The sequence below is a fragment of the Neopelma chrysocephalum genome, unplaced genomic scaffold (assembly GCF_003984885.1).
Source record: "Neopelma chrysocephalum unplaced genomic scaffold, ASM398488v2 Primary Assembly neopelma1_62, whole genome shotgun sequence".
NCBI classification, from domain to species: domain Eukaryota; kingdom Metazoa; phylum Chordata; class Aves; order Passeriformes; family Pipridae; genus Neopelma; species Neopelma chrysocephalum.
Window position 1 is genome coordinate 3,401,283 of NW_020897719.1, and position 24,648 is coordinate 3,425,930.

At 39.0% G+C, this 24,648-nt stretch overlaps 1 protein-coding gene across 1 annotated transcript in view; it reads left to right on the top strand.

Moving 5' to 3' along the window:
- NELL2 (neural EGFL like 2) overlaps nucleotides 1-24,648 on the top strand; it is a 152,252-nt gene that overhangs the window by 8,737 nt on the left and 118,867 nt on the right. The window contains exons 3-5 of the mRNA XM_027682182.1: nucleotides 10,361-10,511; nucleotides 23,585-23,758; nucleotides 23,867-23,963. Of these exons, the coding sequence (XP_027537983.1) occupies nucleotides 10,361-10,511; nucleotides 23,585-23,758; nucleotides 23,867-23,963 (422 nt within the window). The remainder of the gene's footprint in view (nucleotides 1-10,360; nucleotides 10,512-23,584; nucleotides 23,759-23,866; nucleotides 23,964-24,648) is intronic.

Genomic DNA, 24,648 nt, shown 5'->3' on the forward strand with positions numbered 1-24,648 from the left:
TACAGCTGTGTAATGATCCAGAAGGGTTCCAAAGGACCTTTTCTGGTTTTGCAGTCAATAATCTGTGTTTTAATAACTCCCTAAATACACATTTGCATGTTGTGCCCCAACTGTTCCAAAGGCACTCTTAAGATTTCCTGTGACATTGACTAATATACCTTGAACTTGAAATAGAAGATTTGCTCAGCATCCATTCAAGGAAGAGGGTAGACTTGAGGAAAATCTTTTGTACCCTGTTCAGTGATGCTCTTTTAAAGAATCTCTGCATACACCATTAGTGTAATGAAAGCATATGTGAATAAGATCTGGGAGGTTGAATTTTTTTAAAACTGAGATTGTGTCTGGGTTATTGCATTCACTCTGGGTTTCTGTATTTCAGAAAAATATCAATGAATTGCAGGGACTGAAGAGGACAACAAACCTGATTATACAGTAACAAAAGGACTGGCTTACTAAGAAAGCTTTTGAAAGAACTTCAGTATGTACAGCTTGTTCAAGCAATGACAAAAGTGTTGTATGATAAGTGTCTAGTATTAGAAAATTCTTAGAGGTTTAAAATGAAGGAATTATTTAGTATTCAAAGAGCTAGAGGTAAGAGTAATGTAATGATACTGAGGATTTAAGATAAAAGGAGACTTTCACAGTGAACTGTGAAACAGTTTAGATTGTGGAATAGCTACTGAAAAGAAGTCGTGGAAATCTCCACACTTTTTATTTTTTAGAAGATAGCATGAAATAAAATATCTAGAAAACATTAGCTATGTTGTAGTAATTGTGTTACATTCAGTTAACATGCTAAGGATTGGTGGGTGACCCTGTAAGTTTTTCTGTACTCTGGAGATCTAGGGTGTTGGTGGAATTGCTCTAGTATAGGGAGAGATTTTCAAAGACACAAAGTATCATCAAACACCTGATACTCAATAATGCAACTGGTGCCTTTGTATTCTCCTGAAACCTGTTCTTTAGTGCACTTAAGTATATTTTAGTGATATCCAGTTAAAATAAGCCTACAAGAGCAAAGAAATTAGGGTTTGGAAGAATTTTATGATTTTAACTCATCCAAGCTTATAAATTGGATATGAGTTGAAAACCTGTAGCTGGTTAACCAGGGCTAGTGGACACATTCATAGAAGCGTGGACTCCATTTATACCTGACGTGAAAGAAAACTTCTTGCAGGAGCATCTGGATTCTGGTTCTCCCCAGCTTCCTTGAAACCTCTGGCAATGGTAGCTCAGGTTCCCCATGTATTTTCTGTCTGTCTTCCCTGCTCACAGCTGAGTTGTGTGTAATGGTATTCTTTGGATCCTTCCTCTTTGATGTTCCCAATTCAAAACCTTCTAACCTTTCATTTTCCTGGTATCAATACAGATATCCTGTGAGTAGAGATTTTTCCAAGAATGCCAGTACAGTTGGTGGCATTGGTGTCCCCCCTCTACCCTCAGATGTGGTCTCTCTGCCACTTCCCCCTCGTTTTTGCTGCTGCCTAAATTCTGTTTACAGTTCAATCTCCTGACTTCTCCCCCTATCTGCTGCTGTTTGCTCAGTCTACTGCTGGAGACCTGTGGCTAGCAGCAAAGGTGTTGGTTGTTGGTTGTGCCTGGCATGCTTCAGATGTAATTTTTAACAGTGGTGGCCTCCCTCCCCCTGCCATGCTGTGCTATTTTTGCTGTTAGGATACAGGTTTAAGTTTTCTGAAGCTCTCTATCTGCATTGGTGACTGTTGGCCATTCTCTTGTGTCAGAAGTTAATTTTTCATGCAGATCACATTGTTGTGGTTATCTGTGAAATTACAACGGATCTCATATTAATGTTTTCTTAAGCTCACCATTGTGTTGTGTGAAAATAAATCAGCACTAAAATTCCTTTACACTTTTGGTAAGCTGAAGGCAATTAGACCTTATATAGGCAAAAAATGCTTGTACCCCAGAAAGTCAGACATGAAGGAAAACTAGGATGAGAGATTCAAACCAATGCAAAGAGGGAGAAACAGATTCTTAATGGGGGAAAAAAGGTAAACCCTCCAGAGCATTCAGAAATGATTACAGTTGGGCTAGATCATCTCAAGGGCTCCTTTCCAGCCTAAATGATTCTGTGAAACACAGGCTGCAGGAGTTAGGTCCTCAGGAGCATCATACTGATCAGAAAAGGAGGTCTTGAGAGAAAATGTCTGAGCAGAGAGCATGAATAAGTCTTACTGACACTTGCACAGTGAGAACCAAGTGAGGGAGAGATGTGGTATGTTGCTGAGAGGGTGTTGGAATGTCTACACCAAGCATGATCTTAATCCAGAGGTACCATGGTGGGTACTGATCTACAGTCTGTTACTGTATGATAGTTCACCCCTGGAATGTGATATAATTGGGAATTTGAATTGTGTCATGTCTTCAGGGAGAAGGGTAGGTCACGTCATGCAGCTTGATCTACACCTAGCATAGTCTGTTTAGATGGTTTATTATTCTCATTAAGTTTGTACTTTATTGTTTTAAATTGGTTAGGCTTTGTTTACCTTCAGTAACCTGCTTTTTCATTTGGAAAAGGCTGGCAACACTACCTCTTCTTCCTGTCCTCCCCCTCAGACCACAACTTGAATAACTGTTAAAATCCTGACCATGCTATATGACAAGGGACTGAAAATAAAATCAGTCTTTGAATAGTTCTAATGTATATCATGCCCTTATTACAGTACCAATATGGCTTGAAGGCAATGCATTATTTTTCTTCTTCTGCTCTTCAATGTCCCAGTGTTAACAGCATTTCTTGGTGTGATATTTTTGTTTGTTGTTAGGTCAGTTTGACACAAAGTGCTTATGTGACTGCATGCAGCCAAGCATAACTAGGTGCATATGCCACAGATGGCAGCAGCAAGGAAAACAAGAGAGGCTCGATTTTACTCCACAGGTTTCAAGGTGTTCTGAAAGCAGCTTCTAGAAAGCTGCTTTGTGCCTAAAGGGAGCTCTGTGTGTGCATGTTTATATACACATATATATTTATAAAGCTACAGTAGCTGCTACCTTTTAAATGTAGCTAGAGCCTCTATTGAAATGAAGAAGCAGAGAGAAATCCCACTCAATGCTACATCTGTGTCCTTGTTCAAACATAGGTTTTATAGTAATATTGCTGTGAAAAACCTGAACAACATAATTATAAGTAGCAGTACTTGATACTACCTATAAGGGAGCACATAAAAAGCATCTTCAAAATTAAAGAGGAATTAAAAATAGGGTTGGAATATAGATGAGGGAAAACTAATAATATAAAAAGCTATTGCATCATATAATTGATAATCTGGAAACTAAAGATCACTAGAAAGCATTACAATAATAAATATAGGGTGCAGAGCATACCTTACAGCACACATTTTTATTTCCTAGGAGTGGAATTTCAGTAACAAGAACAGAAGCTGTCTTGTATCTTCATCATTTTGTTATCATGTAATAGTGCTCTGTGTAGCACCCTCTCTTCTGGTGATAGTATCTAGCATGATGACATAGTTACACTGAAAGGGATACTATTTCTTCTGAACAAGGAACAGAAGTTTTCTGTATCATGTATGCCTTTAACAATTCCTGACAGTCGTTTTGTATGTGTGGTCCTTCCCTCTGTGATGATCTGCACATTCTAAAATTCTTTTCAGAAATGTTCAGGAGAGCAGGTTCTCATTTTCTATGGTGGTTTGGTGGGAGTTGTTTTAGTAACAATCTAGTGTGGCAGGATCTGTGTTGCTTGTTAGCAAATCGGCTGTTTCAGCCTCCTGTGCTGAGAATACAGACTTCTAATCTGGAGTCCTACACATTTAAAATTCAGTTTTTTCTATGGTTAGGTTTCTTATCCTTTCATTTGCAAAAGGTTTGAAAAATTCTCAGAAATATCTAGTGTAGATACAGTCACTAGAACCTTTACTGTACCTATTTGCCTCTTATTTGCTTTTTACTTACTGAGTCCAAAGGTCATGAAACCCTTAGTCATGGACCCTATGTATTTTTGGAAGAGTACACCTGACTTTTTGAGGTGCAGCCTTTTTGAGGGCTACTTTACATTACAGTAAATGATTCCCACTTGTAATCCTATTGCAAATTCCTTCTTTGCTGAAAGGACCACAGTCCAAGGGAGGATGAGAGATGTCCAAGTGTCTTAGCATTGTGCTCTGCCAAGTTAAACCTGAGATTGAGAGAACCATGATACCTAGTTCTATACTCAAATGAATGTTTATATAGTGGTGTAAATCTACCACTTGTTCTCTCTCCATCTACTTCTCTGTGTTGTATGGATCTACTAACCAAGCAAAGGTGCCGTCTATGGCTGTTTGCGTTGTGCTGTTGACACACTGAGGCAAACCACCACTGAAATGACATTTCCATGGTCTGTAATGCAGGAGAAGAATCATGTTGAGCAGCTGCACCCTTCATTTGACTGCTTCACTGAAGGAGTTGAATTCTGCTAGTGTAGAAGGTGGGTGGGCTGGAAGGAAAGATCCACCTTCCCCATTCCACACAGTGCAGTCTAATTAAGTACATGTGCCACAAAGACTGATTTTCAAGATCGTGTTAGTGGTTTGCCATGTTTTGAAAGAGTTTGTACTTCAGTGGCTGGCACCTCAAGAACTGTTTTGTAGCCTCACAAGGCTGTAAAGAGACTGTATTAGCAGGGGAGGTCATATTAGTTAGGCTTTGGAAGGTAAGCTTAGCATCACAGAAAGATTCAGTTAGCTGGGACTTTTCTTGATTTCTAGAAGCAGCCAGTCAGTACATAAGCTCAGAGGCTTAACCCAGCCAGTAGAATAATCGCTCTCAAACTAGATTTGTATCATGTCTTTTGCAGAATGCTTCTAGGCAGATTTCAGTGGTATTATTGTCAATATACAGGGAAGGCATATTACATTACAGCTGTATTTTGCCACAGTTGAATTTTCTAAGTCTATCCTAAAGAGTCATGCAAATCAGTGCCAGGAGCAGGCAGAAACGGTTGAAAGCTTGCTTCCCCTCAGTTATCTCAACCTTTCATACCAGGTAGAAGGTTTTCCCCCTATTAAATATATTCTGTTTTAATTTTATTTGCATAGTTGTTCATTTTTAATGTTCCTATAGCTTCAAAACAAAAAGTTAAGAAAGGAAACAAGCTTAATAAACCAAGTGAAAATTCCCTGGGGACTTTGAACATGGAGAAGAAAACATTTCAAGCAAAGCACTTTGAATGAAATCATGATTATTTAGCCAAATGCACAAACTATTCCCAATTACACAAGCAAGTTCAGTCTGTAATAATGGTTTGGATATTTCAGATCAGAAACACTGCAACTGCCCTTAAGGCTAGGTGTCCAGGCTCTCAGTACCTTTCCCTCCTCTTGTCCAGCAGTGGATTTGAATTCTTAGTTGTGCCAAGATGACTTTAAACACCAAAGTATGTAGCATGTAGATGAGCCATAGTTTTGGTCAGAAGTGATATGATTACTATTTTTTGAGGATGAACAGTATTGAATTTTTTAAGCATGAACAGCCAATATAGTTGGGGGGAAAATGTGTTCAGAGACAGGTCCTTCTTCTAGTCTTTTGTGTCAGTCTGTTGTGACTCGCGGGACTTTGCATATGGTTTGAACTGGAGGAAGCTGGATGACACACCAAAGCTGTAGGTGACCTTCGGAATAGAGGAAGCTACAAAGCAAAGGCAGCTGGAACCTTCCCAAATAGTGCAAGAACAAACTGTGGCATTTTCCCCTTGTTTTTATTTGATTTAATGATTTGGCTTCAAGTCAGTTTTTGTTTCAATTGTTTAGTTTCAACTGAAGAGCAAATTGCTCTCTTTCTTTTCTCCTTCCCATCCATTGCATTTCTAAACTACAAGCGCAGTTTGTGGGCTATCTCCCTAAACAATCTGTGGCTATCCCAAGGTCCTGATCATTTAACTTGAGAGATTTACTAGCATTCTTGCTCCTGGCACTTTGTAAGTTTTTGTTCTGGGGAGACCAGGCTGTATCCAGTTTACAGGGAGCACTTGGGTACATAAAGGTCTAGATGCACCTGTTTGTATCCTGACATACATTTAAGTTGTCGTCCTAGTGTTCACCTGGGCTTGGGAACTGGACAGTGCTCCTGGGCCCTGCAGCTTAAGCACACCCTTTGGGAATGGCCCCACATTGGAGTCTTACAGGGTTGGTGTTTACACCGTATCTCGTAGTCTTTTAAATTTGAGGTAGAACTGCAGCACCTTCCCCCAGACTCCTGCTGAGTTCCTTCCTACAGCCTTGGAGAAACCAACTCAGGTTCATGTGGGTTTGAAAAACTATAGCTGCTCCTGTTTTGCTATTCTCTCTGAAATGATTGGGAATCTATGAGAAGGCAATTAAAAATGTATAGGAAAAGTAGCTCAAAATGTTTTATGAGCTGATGTTATGTATCAGTTCAAATAGCAAAACAACCAGCCTTTCTGCTGAAGTATGTAAAGTGCATCACATCTAGCAGGATTTTGGTCTAATAAAGGCTGTTTTACTTCTGTCTTCAGTTTTTGTTACAGGAATGCAACTCCTGAATTTGAATGTACTGTGCTCCATTTAAAAACCTGCTACACCCTTTCGGAGTTGGAAAGATTCTGCTTTTGGATTGACTTTGTATGCTGCCCCATTGGCTGGAGCAGCTTAGCCCACATTGATTACTTAAAAAAAAGAACAATATTAAATAAACAGGTGCCCTTTGTAGTCAGTGTGAAATTCCTATTTAAGAAAATATTAGCCAAAAATTGGAATATGGGGAAGTGACAGAATGTGATATATGGTTGTGACACTCATCTCAACTAGTGTAGGAAAATGAAACAAAATTGAGCCAACCTTATTATATTTTTCAGATTTGTTTTAGCCTACAGCCCTTCTTTTTCTCACAAACCACTAAACTTTAATTTGGATAGTTCAACAAACAGTCAGATGCAGAATTGTTTTATAGATGCTGCTGTTAAAAGCTGATTATATGCACATGAAACAAAATGTGGAGCTCAATTAGTTAGGGTGCCTCCTTCAAAGACTGTTCTGCAGGAGTCTGTTTTATAATTCAGTTCATACTGTATCTTTAGCTTTAGATGCTCTTCAGAAACTCAAGAGCACACCCTTTGCTGAAACAAGTTATCCATTGTTTAATATCTGGGTTTTTTTATTCTGGATTGGAAAACATCTGTAATGAATGGCTTGTCCTAAGTCTTTCCACTGTGTGGCTTAGAATGCTGTTGGTGCTGTATATGGAAATTTTCCTGCTTACCTTGTGGCTGCTTCCAAAGCCTTTTTTTTTTTTTTTTTTTTTTTTTTTTTGGTGGCGAGGCATGGTTGGGCTAGTTAAGATTGGATCAGTTGCCTAATATGGTTCCTCATATGTTTACATGAATGCAGTTGTCACCACAGGGATGAGGAGAAGCAATTAAAGGCTGGTGACAGCAAAGGATAAAACTGCTTCTTTCTGTAACACCCATTTGTGCTGGTGGAAGTGCCTTTGGACCTGTGGAATGAGTCCTGGTGAAAGTTAGACTTGGTGTCTTGGTTATATTGCAGTAATTATCATCTCATGAACATGACTGAAATGACAATGTCTGCTCTTGACACCTCCAGGAAACACTGGTGTGGTGTTGGTGTTTGCTGCAGAGCTCTGACTGCAGATTGTCTCTGAGAGGGGAAAATGCATCCTAGTAGTGAGGGTTGTTGCAAACACAGGCAGCTGCTAAGCTTGTCTTCTGAAGGGCTGAGTTCCTGCAGGTTTTGTGGTCAGTGGTTTTCTTCACTGGATTTTCAGATTGCTTTGCAGTGTTAGATCTTAAAAGACCTCTAACTTAAGCAAGGAGTGAGACATGCTTCGAGTTTGGATTTTTGTTTCTTTCATTGTCACTTCATTCTTCTATAAATTTATGATGGGATGATGACACTATGGGTTTGTGAGATGTCATGGTGTGGTCAAACCAAACATAGGCAGTATTCTAGGAAAGTAAACCCAATATGTATGTATCATGGCTAGAGACAAATTTCTCATTCAAAATAATAGTTCTCTCCTTATTTTTGCACTCTAAAGAGATTTATGCCTTTGGATTTGTATATTAGAAATCTTCATAGTATGAGGTTTTTATGTAACTGTTGAGAAACCACAAATTATTATCTGAGATATACCAGTTTGATTTTCCAAGCTATTTTCCAAGCTATCCAGTTCCAGTAAATTTTTTTCCTTGGGTGTTAAACTGATTACTAGAAGCCAAATGTCAAGAACAAGCCTGAAGCATTATTTATTGAGCATAGCTGGTCATCTATCAAGCACCTACTGATAGTGTTCAAAGCCAATTGGAAGGAGGGATTTGCACTCTTGTGTTAGTGTAAAAAGAATGGATCTGATGGATGAAGGACCTTTCAGTTACGAAATCTACCTGGTGCCTGTCCTGAACAAAGAGTTTTGTGCTTTGTAAGAGTACTAATAATTCAAAAAGCTGTGTAGCTTTTTTGAGCAGCAAATATGAACTGACCTATTTGCAATACCAAAACTGAATGGCCATGTGGTTTGGCAATTTAATACTCTAGCAGTTAATGTGACAGTAATCTTAATATATAGGCTTCGAGCATGATGTAATCAGGTCTTGATGCTATTGTCTGTGTACGAGAAGGTTATCTAAGGCCACAATGAATGATTATAGGGTACCCAGATAAGGTCTGATAGAATAGAGGATGGAAAATTCTCCTTCAAACTAGTGATCAAATGATTCGTGGTGACATGAATAGACCTCAAAAAAGATTCCTCTCCTGTGAGTGCTAAGGCAGCTCTGTGTTTCCCCTGCCTCTCTCAGCACAGTGATGAGGACTGGGACAGCTCTGGAGAGCTCCATGTGATGGTGAAGATTTGTTTCCTTGCTAAAGCACAGGCCATCTGTAGTGCAATGTTTGCATCCCAGTAGCTCCAGTTGGAATAAAAGTGCATGTGGGAGGGGGAGATGGTTATTTATGTGTGAACTGGCCTTGTATGGGGGTAGGGGTGTTATGCATATACTTTCTTTCATCGGTTGCTGACGAGAATATCATAGGAATTTGGTAGAAATTTAGAAATCAGATTGTTAGTTCTTTTGTCTTTTGGATTCCCCTATGTGAAAAATGAATGAAATTCAGCCTCGTGTGACCCTGTGCAGGAGCTTGATTAGGACTTCACAGTTGTACAGGTTGTTACATTTCTTAAATACATATTGAAAATATTCCTGGTCCATAAAACATAATCAACTTTTTTCTGTTAATGAAGAGCAGCATTTTCATAGGCCCAGCTTAAAGAATAAAACTGTTTTAAGAACAGTGGTGTACAGTGAGAGTGGTGTACTTGAGAGCTCAGCTCCAGCGCTACCAAAAGAAAATCACCAGTTCTATTGCAGTTAACTCTACTGCTGTTTCTGAGTTAGTGTCCCCACATGGAGCAGGATGGTCAAATTACCGTGAATTGATTTAGTTCTTACATGGTTGATTACACATGCTAATGAATTGATTTTGTGCATTAAAAATGTATATTAATTTTTTTCCTGGTATAATGTATTATGGAAAACCTTGGGAATTGTTTTTCTAGCATTTGACATCTTATTTTGTAAATTATCTCTCTAGAGGTTTTGAGCTTGGGCCTTTTTATTTTCTATGCATGTTATGTAAAATTCAGGAGAAATATTGCTTCAGTCTTGGCTACGTGTGAGTTTTTAAATCTAAAATCTTTATTTTGTGTATGTCATTACTCTGACAAAGATTCATGACATTCTGTGCAAGAAGCAGCAGCAAAATACCACACAACTGGAGTATATAGTGATTAATTAGGAATAATATATTTTGAAATTTGGTGAGTTTTTAAGATAACTATAGATTTACTTAAAGCTGAGTAAATTGTCCCTAAAGAGGTCTGCTCTATGCTTTGTTTTTTTTTTTCTTTTTTCTTTTAAATCAGTTTATTTATTTATTTGTGTATTTCACATTTTTGTAGAAGTCACTAAAAAGTTGCTCGGGTCATGCTTCATGGTTTAGTCTCATATGTTGTTACTCTGTGCTTCATTGCCAGTGAGCCTATACTTTGGAGGAGATATTAAAAGTACCCTGTGGGCATCCATGGAGAAAGTAAAAGAGTTATGACCCTGGCTCAAAACAAAACACCACCCTTCTGCAGAATAGAATAAGTGTCCTAGAAAATGTGTTCTCTTTTATTGAAATAGCTCCTATTGCATGTAAAACTGATGTTTAAAATACTTTGGTCCCTGCTTTTGCCTGTCTGTTCAACTGTGCTTCTCATAAATAGCTTGTTGTTTTGTAAGCTATTTGAATGAGGATATAAAGTAAAGTAAGATTTTATACTGAGTGTTTTTTCCTCTTGTTTTTTTTTTTTTTTTTAGATACTTCAAGAATCGTTAAGGCATCTCCAGAAACAGCTGAAATCTTTTTTCAGAAGTTAAGAAATAAATATGAATTCACAATCCTTGTGACCTTAAAACAAGCCCATTTGAATTCAGGGGTTATTCTCTCTATTCATCATTTAGATCACAGGTAAGTACTGATACCTGTATGCTGGCTAATAAAAGTATATGTATTTATGCAGTAAAAAATTGAACATAAATTAGAGCAATATTGTCGTGTAGCACATCATTTGCAAATATTCATAGTGTTTGGATAGCCATATTGTGCAGATTCATAAAAATTCACAAGTCCAAATCAGCTAAGGGAAGGGGAACAGATGTTACTCTTTACGTGTCTCTTGCCACCAAGGGCATGAAAAGGCAGTTCTCTGTTGTCATTCATAACCATAAGGACCAGATGATCAGCTGGTATAAAAGCGTCATGTCAATATAGCTACACTGATTCACAAAGCCTGGCCCTGTATGTTCACCTCTGCACCAGTTTAACACGGCAAGCAGTTTAAAAAAAGCAAAAAAATCCTCCAGTTATGGGTTTATGCCTCCCCATGAGTGACAGAGAACTTTACTCAAAATGTTCGCAATGTTTGCTAGAAAACCTTTCCTGGCCACAATAACCGCATGCAGTGCTACAGGCTGGGGACAGAGTGGCTGGAAAGGTCCCCAGTGGAAAAGGACCTGGGGGTGCTGGTCAACAGCCAGTGAACATGAGCCAGCAGTGTGCTCAGGTGGCCAAAAAGGTCAATGGCATCCTGCCCTGTATCAGAAATAACATGGCCAGCAGAACTAGGGAAGTGATTGTCCCTCTGTACTTGGCACTGGTGAGGCCATACCTCGAGGACTGTGTCCAGTTCCAGGCCCGTCAATTCAGGAAGGACATTGAGGTGCTGGAGTGTGTCCACAGAAGGGCAGTGAAGCTGGTGAAGGGTCTGCAGCACAAGTTTTATGGGAGTAGCTGAGGGAGCTGGGCTTCCATGGAGAAGAGGAGGCTCAGGGGTAACTTTATCACTCTCTACAACTACTTTGAAAGGAGGCTGTAGCTAGGTGGGGGTCGGCCCCCCCAGGCAACTTCTCCCAGGCCACCAGCAACAGGATGAGAGGACATAACCTCAAGCTGTGCCAGGGAAGGTTTAGGTTGGATATTAGAAGGAATGTATGCACAGAAAGGGTGATTAGACATTGGAATGGACTGCTCAGGGTGTCACCATCCGTGGAGGTGTTTAAGGAGAGATTGGATGTGACACTTAGTGCCATGGTCTAGTTGACAGGGTGGTGTTTGGTCATAGGTTGGACTCAAGGATCTCAGAGGACTTTTCCAACCTAACTGATTCTGTGATTCTTTGATTCTGTGATCTTCTGTTTATCTGCATATTGAAATCTGAACTATCTTTCCACTATCAATGGAGAGCATTTGTCAAGGTTTCTAGTTGAAATCAGGTCTATGTTATGTGTGTAGGTATTTTAACTGTGGATGTGTAACTTAGTGGCACTGCTGAACATTTTTGGGACCCTTTTTCTCTTAACTGTGAAAACTATTATTATTCTTATTCTAATGTTACAATGTTAGAGCTATGAAAATGAAGATAATAACTAGTTTGTGCCTTGGTGAAAAAAACTCCTGCCACCATTTGTGTCCTCTTTATCTTAATATTTCCTCTTACAATTTTTCTGTAGGGATATATCCTTTATGTTTCGTTTTTGGGTCTCCTTGTAAGCCTTTGGATAATCGAAAAAGAAGAAAAAAACTTTTCTAGCTTAATTAGGCAAATAGTCATTCATTAGGTCAGATTTGTAGAAGTAGCTAAAGAACAATCTGCTTGTGAATATTTCATTGTGGTTTTTGGGAGAATATTGGGTGATCCATTTAAAAAGAAACTAGAAGAATTTGTTTTAAAAATTTTAGATGTAATCTGATCCCCTTAAAGTCAGGAAATATCTTCATTATCTTCAGCAGGTATAAAATTACTCTGAAAGAAAGAACTTGTGGCTATTATATTAGATGTGCCCTTAGGCTTTTAATAAACACACTCTGCTCTATTCTGTGCTGGGATGTACAGAAGTCTGTGTGCCGTAGTAGAGCTTGTTCAGGTTAACTGTGCTAAAATGAAGGCTGACTTAGGTGTGGATAATACTGGAATCAGGGTAGAATCTCTGAGTCTCCTGGAGTTATGGTTTTAATGGTTTATTATGATCAATGACAATAAAGACAAGAGAATGTAGAAGTTAAAAAGAAACATTTGGATGGCTTACATTACATAGCTGCTGCTTCAGGTCTGGATCTCCATCTCTGACCTTGCCCACCTCTGACCAAGGACTTGTCTGTAACAGTCCTTTAGTTCTTAAACAACTTCTTGTGAAGTCTTTGTGCAGTCATCATAGTTAGTAGGAGAAGTAGCAATGCCAGATCTGGCTCCACTCCTTTGCCCTAGCTGATGTCAAAAAATGTTGTGCTAGTATTGAACTGCTGCCTGGTGGCTATATTCCTAGTACTAGCTCATACTTTTCTGCAATGAGGAGTTAAATGCTGGTAAGGAAGGTGGCAATAACTGAAGGATATAGTCAGTTATCACACAAGTAACTTTTCATGTTTTATTTTACAGAGGTTTCATAACAACTAATGATTCTAGGGTAAAAGAATTTCTAAGGTACCAGAAAATAAAAATGTTTAAGAAGTGGAAACAGGTATGTTTATTCAGTGGCTAAGGAAACATTTTATATGTTTTTGAAAATAAATCAGAGCTAAAACTCATCCTCTTTGCATGGGTCTAGGGAATTTTGTGCAAATATGTTAGTTTACAGCAATTGAGAGCACTTCCTAAATTGTAGTTACTTTTTTTAATTTTCTGATTTTCTTTATAGACTTAAAATAGTGTACATGATTCAAAATTTACTGACTCAGTCTGTGTTGTCTAGTTTTATGTGATTGTTTTTGTTCTTTTTTTGCTGGTTCCATTTTGAGGATCATAAATACTTTCACTGAGATATGATCATGCAACTATTTAAGGCTTTGGGTCTTAAGAAGTTGACAGGACTGGTCTCACAAAGTTTGCTCTCTAGCATCATGCTGAATGCTGTTTTTGCTCTGTCAGAGAGATACAAAAGTTCTCCATGTAAGTCTGAGGCTTGGGCGTTTGCTGAGACTGGGCTATTGCTGTCACCACAAAAAGTAGCTCCTGAAATGATGTTCTGCAAATGTAGTAATCTTTTCATACTCAATTAAATAGTTTTATTTTTCTTTTCCTAGCTGAGTATCAAAACTGACTTCCCATTTTATAACAATTATGCTTTTCTCTAGTATTTAATATATTAAAATATTTAAAAATAAACCTAAAGTGAAAGAATCCAAAACAATACTTTTAACCGTCTCTTTCTAACTTGCTCATACATTTCCAGAGACATTGCTTTTTTCCCCTCTGATTAGAGCAGCCAAGGAGTTCGGGCAGTGGTAGTTTTGGGTACAGTGTGGAGGTTGATACTTTCAAAAAAAAAGCTCTTGTGGCATCAGGGAATCCAAGTTACACGTCAGTAATAGTTCAGGTGAATTTCAGGCAGCTGAATGCATCTTTTATATATGGCAGATTTATGTATGGCATATGTCTGAAAGAGAGAAGTCATGAATGTTTTCTTAACTTGAGAGCATCACCTTGACCACATACAGTGTCCTGCCTAAAATGCATTGTACTTCACAGTAACAAAGTGACTGTTTAATTGTGTTAATGAAGGGATGCCTTAAGTCTGAGTAGAAGCAATGTTAAACACTGATTGCTGTGTGTTTGCTCTCAGCTTTCAGTTTAAGCTGTATAATCCTCCTCACTTCTGAATTTGTCTTACCTACTTCTTGAAGGAACAGTCAACAGAGAGATGATTTTAATCTGCGATGGGGTTGTAATGTATGTTAAGTCTCACTATTCCATCATATAATTTCATTTAATCATCAGCAGTGGAGAGATATAATAAATCTTTTTTTCCCTTAGTGTTAGATAGCTTTATGTAACTAATGGTATATTCCTGTCTCTTGAGATACTGCATATTAGGGCCCTTAAAGCAGGAAATTGTGGGATTGTAGTTTACTCGTTCTTTCCTTTGATTAGTGCTTTTTATATCCTGAAACAGAGCACTGAAATCAATAGAATATTATGGACAGCTATTCTCTATACTTAATTTGTACTTCTACGAATTTATTCACTTTCTGCCTTACTTAGCATTTGTTTTCACAGTGATTGGTGTCTTCTGATTATCTGCTGTCAAATGGGGTGTACAGTAGTTTCAGACCTCTTTCGGTATGTTGGAGGAACTTATCTGTGACATTTTCTCTCTTACTGATTTATGTGTACAAGGAGATAAGTTGCCAGAGATGAATTCCCGATGCATGAATTTTGTTTTCTCATTTGATCATTGTATTAAAATAGAGGTGGAACTGTATGTTCTCTGCATTTGACATGAGTATCAGTATTTCTGGACTGCAGTGTGAAGAGTCCTCTCTGACACCACAAAATCTGCTGCAAACATGTTACACTGAGAAAGGCTTTCAGTATTTACTGCTTAAGCCAATAATCACCAGTTAAGGCAATAATTTGCAGAGCAGACGTTAGGTAAGACTAATATGGGATTCATTTTCGAACATTAAAGCTATATGTGCCTGTTCCTGGTGCCAAAAGAAGTAGTAGCTTATTTCTGCTTTTTAAACCACTCCATAATGTTCTTTGTTGGAAGAGTGGAGAGTTATAGTGTTCTGTATTGTGGTTTTTTTGTTTTAAATCTTAGTGGCTGTTTCTTACTGGTCTGATGATAGTCATTAACCCTCTGGAATTTGTTCGTAACCATAAATTGCTTTTGAATTTAATTTCTGTGGTGATATAAAACTTTTCTGATGTTAGTCTTCTATTCTTTTGATACAGGTTGCAGGTTTCATCAAAGCTGTCAAAAAAAAGGTGTTTTTTTTCATTCATTCACTGCTTTTCTAGTGCATGAGAAGATTCTTTGGCACAAAGGATTCTCTTTGTAGATACTGACAGCTTGGTAGGGCTCTTTATCCCAAAAGAGAAAAGTTTCTTGTTTCTGTTTGTTGGGGAGATTAACTTCTATCCCCAAGTATGGAGTTGGGTGGAAGTATTTCTAAAGCAGCAGTTCTGTGTTATACTCAGTTTAATGTCTTCATGATGTTAGGAATGACCTATTTCTTTAACTGTTGGTTATGAAAGTTATTATAAATTTGATTGACACCATGTCACTGTTGCTTGGGGGTTTTTTTGTTTGTTTGTTTGTTTTTTTTCTTCTTCAGTTTACTTTATACTCTGTGACAAAAAAAAAAATTACTGATAGTGTGTAAATTCTTGTAATGCATGCATCTTGAAAACACTATTGTGTAACTTTTTTTAATCAAGTGAGGCCAGTCTGTCCAATGTAAATCATCCAGTGCCAACTAACCAGGGTGAATTGGTTGAGAACTTCTTCCAGAATGCTCATATACACCTGGAACCTCTTACTTGAATTGAGACTAGTGACAGGCCTTTTTGAATAAGAGACAAAAGATTATTCCTTCCTAAACCACCACTGAAATAGCTGAAATGTGAGTTTTGACAGATGCTGTTATTCTTCTGCTGTTGTTTGAAAGGCTTTCTATGAACAAGTAAATAACAAAGAAAACTGTATTCTTACGGGGTAGGAAACAGGAGGAGTTATGTTGAAAATGCCTTTTTCTTTTACTAATACATAATTCAGAAAGTTGCTTATTTTATTTATGGTCCTCTTGCTCTCCTTGGATAAACTTTGTTAAGAAAGGGAAAGAGAGGGATGATTTGTGCCATTTGTTTTTATAGTGTTTGATCTGAGAAAGTTATTCCCTCATTTTTTTTTTTTTCAGTAGAAGGGGAAGCTTCAGATAGGCAAGACTGATATTCCTGGGACTGTGTGATAGTGAAAACAAAATGGAAATAAATATATTGATAAATGGGGTTAGTGAGAGAGATGAGAGGATTGAGAGCAATTGCTCAAAGGCAAGAATTAGTGTTTAAAAAAGTATTTTCTTGTTTGGGAATTTGATTTCATATCCATGGCTTAAACAGGAACGACATGGACTATGTGCTGTAATATCAGGTTTGAATTTTTCCAAGACCAAGCCACCTTTTACAAGAATAGAATCATAGAATCACAGAATCAGCTGGGTTGGAAAGGACCTACGAGATCATTAAGTCCAACCCTTGACCCACTACCACTGTGGTTACTAGACCATGGCACTGAGTGCCACATCCAGTCTCATCTTAAAAACCTCCAGGGACAGAGAATCCACCACTTCCCTGGGCAGCCCATTCCAATGCCTGATTACCCTCTCTGTAAAGAATTTCTTCCTAATATCTAACTTTAACCTCCCCTGGTAGAGCTTAAGACCATGCCCTCTTGTCTTACTGATAGCTGCCTGGGAGAAGAGACCAACACCCACCTGGCTACAACCTCCTTTCAGGGAGTTGTAGAGAGTGATGAGGTCTCCCCTGAGCCTCCTCTTTTTGACTCTAAACAACCCCAGCTCCCTCAGCCTCTCTTCACAGGACTTGTGCTTGAGTCCCTTCACCAGCCTCGTTGCTCTTCTCTGGACCTGGTCCAGCACCTCAATATCCTTCCCAAACTGAGAAGCCCAGAAACGGACACAGTTCTTGAGGTGTGGCCTCACCAGCACTGAGTACAGGGGAAGAATCACTTCCCTGGACCTGTTGGCCACACTGCTCCTGATCCAGGCCAGGATGCCATTGGCCTTCTTGGCCACCTAGCTTTTCTTGCTGTGCTTTGAAGAGCTTGGTGGGACCTCAGTTCCTGCTTGTGGCTCCTGACTCCTCCCTTAAGTACTGTGGGAAGGCTGGCTGGGAGCCAGTAGCAGCAGTAGCATTGGAGGGTCTGGGATATCTTGTTCTTGTTACAGCCAGGGACTTTTGAATCATAGCACTAAAGTCAGCAGATGCTATTCAGAGTCTGCGAGGGGGGGAAGATTTTTTCCTCCCTGACTTAGAGGCAGAGTTGACCTCAAATTTTGCGAAGTAAGCAGAGAGATCTATCAGGTGAGAGGCAGGTTCTTGACTTCAAAGCCAGGAAGGGCTTCCCAGCAGTCCCACTGAAATCAGATGAGGGGCTGCAAGATGGTGATAGAAGCAGTATCTTATTGACATCCATTTTTTGTCCCATGTGCTTTATTAGTTTGAATCAGGTACAGACACTGAGGGGGACACTGACGGGAAGGATTTGAACAGTCTCACATGTTTGTTTCCTAGCCTTCACTTTCATATTGTGGTATTGCAACCTCACTCTCCTAGCTGCTCCCTTGCGCTGTGGCTTCTTTCTGTCTGGGGAGAAGGTATGGTGCTGTGCAGTAGTACTTTGTGCAGGTGCATGTGTGTGGATGATATCTGTCTGCCCTTCCAGTCATTTCTTGCCTGGCTGTTCTCTCCCATGAACATCCCAACGAGGAGGGTGTTCCTCCATGCATATTCCAGCACTGGGCTCCAGTGCCTGAGCACATTAGGAATGCACCTCCCTCCTCCCCAGTTGGGCTCCATAGCTATCCAGTGCAAGGAGCAGTGTTGTGCTGGAACAGAGCTGAAGTGGCTGGCCATTTTGTGGTGGAAGAAAATAAACAGTAAAAGAGATGTAAATGCCAGAATGATCAGTAGCTCTCTGGCTGGGAGGGCTGAAGCCCAGGTGTTTTCCTCACATGGTTAATCTCTACTCTGCCTGATTTGGAGCAGGGACTTGAACTTGTTTTTTTTCCCATCTGAGACAAGTGTCCTGAGGAGTGTCATTGTCTGGTTTTTTTCTGGCCCCACTTGATGCAGTGGTGATGCAACTTTGTTGGCAGCGCCTGGCCAGGGCTAGTAAACCAAACAGTACCCAGGCTGGAGCACTGGCCTACTGTTCATTTTGCATAATTGTTAGCATCTTCCTTGGCATGCTTTTGTCTCCCCTGCAGATGATGTCAGGGCAGTTTGTGGAGCGGCATTGGCCAGGACCTGTTCCCACCAGGCAGTGTGGAAAACCCCACCAATTTCAGGGAAAAAGTGTGAGAGAGCACCAATATGTGTGTGAGTTGTAGTGGAACGCTACTGTTCATATTTATCTTCAGGACCAGGGAATGGGCCTTACTGGCTTTATTTATTAATACAGGCATAGGGCTTGACAACAACTTACTGAATTTAGATTTCTCTTGTACCTGGCTGTTTTTTATTGATAATATGATGTAATGGAAAAACCCCATCAAGTCTTCCTGAGAGGCTGGTTTAACTGTCCTATTGATTGTGCATTCTGTGTTAATATGGGTAGTACCCTCTTCTGATTTTGAGCTGTGTAGGTAATAACCGTGATTTTAAAGAGTATTTGAGAAAGTCTTTCAGAGAATCTTAGATTTTTCTCTCTCTCTCATTTTAGCAAGCATTTCATCCTACATCCCACAAGCTTTGCTGTGATAATGTTTCTGTCAAAAAATTTGGTTTTAATGAATGAATCAACATTTTTGAACAAAAGTATCCTAAGTCAGAAAATTCAAATCTGGGTCTAAAACTGTATTCAGCAAAAGAAAGGGACAGAACTGGAATTGCTGGCTTTCCTGCCCGCTGTGTACTTGCAATAAGTTCTACCAACTTACCCAGAAAAATAAAGACCATTTTTAAATTTTTCACTCTCTGGCAAAACTGCCAATCTTTTCTTTCCTCGGTAGAACTCTAGATAGTCAAGAAAAAGGGCAAAGCCAGTAGGGTCAAGAAGTAGTGTAAGAAGTGGGAACTATATTTTTACAGGTAAAATGAAGTTACCGCTTGACATTTCATATAATCATAGAATCATTTAGGTTGAAAAAATGAGAATCCATCTGGGGATATTTTGATGCCATGTTGTTCTAGGGGATGCACCAAGCTGTAAAAACTCCTAGTTAATGTTTTAAAATGCTTAATGTTACTTCCAAATAGAAGAATAAGGCTCACACTCCTGACTGCCCAGTCATCATATCATGGAAAACAGCAAATAATGCGTTGCTGAATGTGGTAGTGGTGCTGCGTGAATTGCTTTTACATCTTCATAATCTACACCTAGCAGAATAAGTTACTGCTATTGTAGCCATAGTTTGCAATGAGTAGGGTCTACTGAATAGGATCTCTTTTTTTGTTTTATGTAATTATACCTAACAAAAAAGCCAGAACTTTCATATAAAAATCTTCAAATGAAGATATTTTTGTATGTAATGGAACTAAGGATTTCAATTTTTTTCTTAAGTACATATTGCTCTTTAATTTTATTGGTGTTTCTTTTTGGTGCAGATTGAAGAGCCATGAAGAACTCTTTTAACACTATACCTATAACTTTAAGTAGGAAAAGTTAAAAAAAAATCCAAAAAACGACCCTGTAATAAATTAATAAGCAACAGACATGATATCTTGCCTTTGCTTCTAAAATATTTGTCTGCATGCTGTAAAATGAAGTTAAAATTATTAGTTGCCTGGAGTAAGTGTGGGCAGTTACACTGTGCATTTGTTGTGTGAGCAGGGATGTCAAATGAACAAGTGAACCATCAAAGACTTAGCATTGCCAACGCTGGCTGTTAGCTGGAATGGCCATACCTCCCTCTTCTCAAAGACTGATACTGTGTACAGCAGGACCACCTCCTAAATCTCTAGCGTTTTGCTGTACATCCTGACTTTTACTTCCACAGTCTCCCTTGAGCTGGTCTGTCACAGCCCAAAGAGCAGGTCCTGCCCGGGCTGGTTGTGATCATGTGCCCTTTGCCAGGATGGTCATTAGAGCTGATCTGTTGACAGTTGAGCAGATCTGCTGACTCCCAGCTCTTATGCGGTTACAATAGATCAGTGCTGGGCAGCAGAGAACACATCACTGTTTTCTGTCTCAAATTCCTCTGGGGCATTTGAAACAAATTTCTTCCTCTTACAAAGACAGGTTCATCCGTAGTATGTAAGGAATCGCAGTCTGGCTGGTTTCCAAGTAGAGTGGCTGATCTGCAGTGGTGGTCTTGGCTGCTGCTTTTGCAATGATTGTGCATGCATAGAGTGATCTATGGAGATGTAACAACCTTTTTTTCCAGGTTGGCATTTTCTTCTCCGCATGTCAAACATAGTAACACCTAAGCATGTATGATCTCCCTCCAAAGTTAAATCAGTTTAACCCAATGCGTGTGTGGTTTTTTGCAAGTTAAAATCAAATACCCTGGTATTGATTAAACAACCACAGAGATTATGGACATTAGAAGTGGGGAGCAGGTTCTGCTTTTGTGTTTCTCATTGGGATTTATTTTTCGCTCCAAGAGCTTTTTGCCTTCTGCAGCATAGAAGAGCACCTTGGAGCTTGTTGGAAGAAGCATCAGTGATATTTATAATGGGACATCTTTGGCTGCTGCTCTCCCTGTGATGAGTGGGCTGTGCTGGGCTGGTGTGGACAAGGAACCAGTGACTCAGCTGATGAGGTTCCCCTGAAGCTTTTCAGTAATGAAATTCTTGTCTAGGAGAAGACTGCAGTACAATGCAGTTATTGTTTCCTTTGAGAGTAAGTCATTTAGGAACTGAAATCACCCTCTTTTCCCTCTCTAATGATTAGTAATCCTGAGTGTACAGAGAAGTGTAGAGTATTTTTGTCACCAGAAATGAATTTTTAAAACCCAGGTGTGTTTGTTAATGCTTAGTATACTTTCTCAAAGACTCTTCAAAACTTTTGGAAAGCGTGCACCCAAGTGTTACAGCCTCACAGACGGAACAAGAAGCCTCACTGTGGGCAAACTTTGCATTTTCACCCGTAATGAGTTTGTCAGTGCTGAGGCTTGTCCCATCTCCTGAAGCTCATGAGACTGAGACAGAGCCATGTAAGTCCAGGCAGTTAAACAGATGTAGAAAAGTGAAATAGCAAGCACAGTATTTTGTAAATAATTAGGTGGAAATTATTTACTTTCACTTCCCTGTGTTTCAGCATCGTGGCATTAGTTCAAGCTGAAACCAATATTGTTCTGGCTATCATTCCACTTGCTTTTCTCATTGTGTTTTGTTGCTGCCTCTACAGATTATTAATAAACCGTAAATTATTCTCCTACTAATTCTCCTAATGGCTATTATTTTCTTTTTCACTTTGATGCATATTTTCTCCTTTAGAAGGGAGTTATATTTGTTAGTTTACCAAATGGAAGAACAAGAAATTGTCTGTGAATATCAAAACAGTGCACTAATCACCATTAAAACAAAATCCCAAGTGTCCACAGTTTTTGCACAACTTTGTGTCGGTAGATTTCCTTGCTTATTACAGCATCATCGATTGTCAGCATCCTCTTTCAGCAGTTTTTATGTTGTGAAATTTGTACGGCAATATCTTCTTTTTATTGGCAAAGCCAAGTTTCATTCATTATCTTACCTGCATAAGTGGCAACACGAGTACATTCTGTACTGACTGTGTGTCTACAGGTGTAGTTTGTTCCCTGCCTGCCTGCATCTCTGTGTGCTGGCATCAGTTCTGTCATTGACTTCAAATGAGTAGATAGCTGTTGGTTCTACCAGGAAGCCTTTTTCAAGATATCCCTGCCTTTAGTTTTCCAGTTGGTGTCTGCAACTGGAAGTTAGAAGTTGCTGGAGGAGTCCCATTCTATAATGTTCCCCTTCTCTGTTAGGTTGGGAGTGACCTTATTTTTATCCTTGAAGCTTGAGTTATGAAGGAGGTTATTAAGTTGACTGATGTCCTGCAATTACTGCCCATTTTTTTTCCAGCCTGGCCTTCTGTTAGTTTCCACTTCTTGCCAATGCAAAAATTGGTTTTGGGCCATGAGAAGGTAAATTGTCTCAAGTTATAAAATTTGTATCTGAAATTAGTTAACTTCTTTGTTAATACTAAGGATGAAGAAGAAATTGTCCTTTGCTGGATTTGCAAAAGACTAGTTGTTTTTGTGCTGTTGCCACGCATGTTCCGCTGTGAAACACTCTGAAGGAAGGAGAGCTGTACAGTGAGCCCAGCCTCTCTTCCTAGAGATAATGATTGTACAAGATAGTTTTAATTTAGTCTCAACTTCACTCCCCAAAACTGTACTCATTATCTTGTCTATTCCTTAATATAGATAGCCTGTTTAAGTAAATGACATCACCCTGGAACATGTGCACTCAGATTACAAGCCACTGTCATACCTGATTGCAGATATAACTGCAAAAATAGACAAAAATGAACTGTCCATTCTCTCAGTTGTTGTGTATCTCACCACATACGTTGCATTTTCCTTGGTTTTTAGCTGTATGTTATGTATGATTTTTAGAGAAACTCCATTTTGTTTTTCCTTTCCTGTGTAAAAAGTATTTTCTTGTGGGAATTTTAAAATGAGAAGCTTACTACTTTAAAAGACAAATGATTTGTCAAGCTTTTTCCCAGAAGAGTTCCAACATGCAAGAGACCAGCCTGTTTAAGAACTAAGTTTGTTACGGAGTGCTTTTAAAATTAAGCTGCTAAAATTTCGCCATCAAAGCTTGAATTTGCAATCTGCAAATCTTGTGTAGGGTACACTTATTCTGGCACAGCTGCACTGCTGGGTTTTTACCATATATATACATATTTACATATATATATGTGCATACATATATAGTTGTATGTATACACACACCCACCCCACAAATACACATACTTATTTAACAAAGCAAATATGTACACATATATATAAATTTTTCTGAAGAGTTAGCATTTGTTGATTTTATGTTTCTTTGGAGAAATTTTATTACAAAAAATAAAAGGAGATGTAACAGTACACATGAAAGCAAGCAAAGCAGGGTTCAATCTCAGTCCTTACTTCCCTGATTGGTAATTGCTAATGATGTCCCTACTGCAAAACTTGGAGTTGTCTTTTATGCATTCATGCCTTCAGAGTATCCTTACTGTGCTTTCAGGATATGAGGCAACTATTCATAATAGCATAGTACTTGCAATCAGATCATGTTCTGGAAAATAGTGTTGCTAGAAGAAAAAACATTTGGCTTGAAATCTTATGTACTTACATGAAAGTTGTAACCTGCTATTATTTGTCATTGAGAAGAAAGATGCAGTGGAAATCTGGAAGGAGTCTGCTTTTGTCTTTGTATCTCCTTGCTTGTTTTTCCTCCCTCTTTTAAATAGTTCCTGCATGATGATGACAAGATGGCTTATGTAAAATGTTGCTGTGCTGATAAAAATGGTCCATGACATGATGATGCATTTATGATACAGGTACCTGGAGCTGGAAAGCAGTGGTCATCGAAATGAAATCAGGTTGCATTATCGTTCAGGCAGTCATCGCTCCCACACAGAAGTATTCCCATACATTTTGGCAGATGATAAATGGCACAGACTTTCCTTAGCAATCAGTGCCTCTCACTTGATTTTACACGTGGACTGCAATAAGTAAGTAAAGAGTGTTGTTTTACAAGAATTTGTTACACTTTGAATATTCCAGCTCTGGGTAAATTGAATGATAACATCTTGGGACTATACTTTTCCTTTCCTTTTCAGAATTTATGAAAGAGTTGTGGAGAAGCCTTTCATGGACTTGCCTTTGGGTACAACCTTTTGGCTGGGACAGAGGAATATTGCACATGGTTATTTTAAGGTATACATTCCCTGAAAGGAAAGGAGTGAACTTAAATAAAATGATTAAGGAATTGAAGCATCTTTCATATGGTGTGAGGCTGAGACAGGTGGGATTGTTCAGCCTGGAGAAGAGAAGTATCGGGAGAATCTTGTTAATATGTATAAATACCTGAATTTGGGAGGGGAGAAATGAACATGAGGGATCCAGACTCTTCTCAATAGTGTCCACTGAAAGGCCAGGAAGCAATAGAAACTGAAACACCTGAAATTCCATCGAACATAAAAAACCGGTTCTACTGTGGGGTTGGTCAGAGTAAGACTACTGTGGAGATATTCAAAAGCCCTTTAGAAACAGTCCTGGGCAACCTGGCTGTGGCCGATCCTGCTTGAGCAGTGGAGTTTGAGTAGATGATCTCAGAAGGTGCCTCCCAACCTCAAACAGTTTGTGCTTCCGTAATCATAACACAGTTCTTGTCTCACTTTCGAATTGCTCTTTGACCTTTGCTATTGAAGAGCAGCAAGCTGGCTACTAATTATATCTTAATGACTAAGATGCATGTAAATGGGATCTATTCTTCTGGTGAGACCATCCCTTTCCAGATATCATAGTTGAATTTCATGCTAAAATTTCCCTAAGTTCTTGCCAACATGCAGCTCTTCAGCTGTGTAACAGACATGTAGTTTCTCAGCATTCTGCAAGCTTT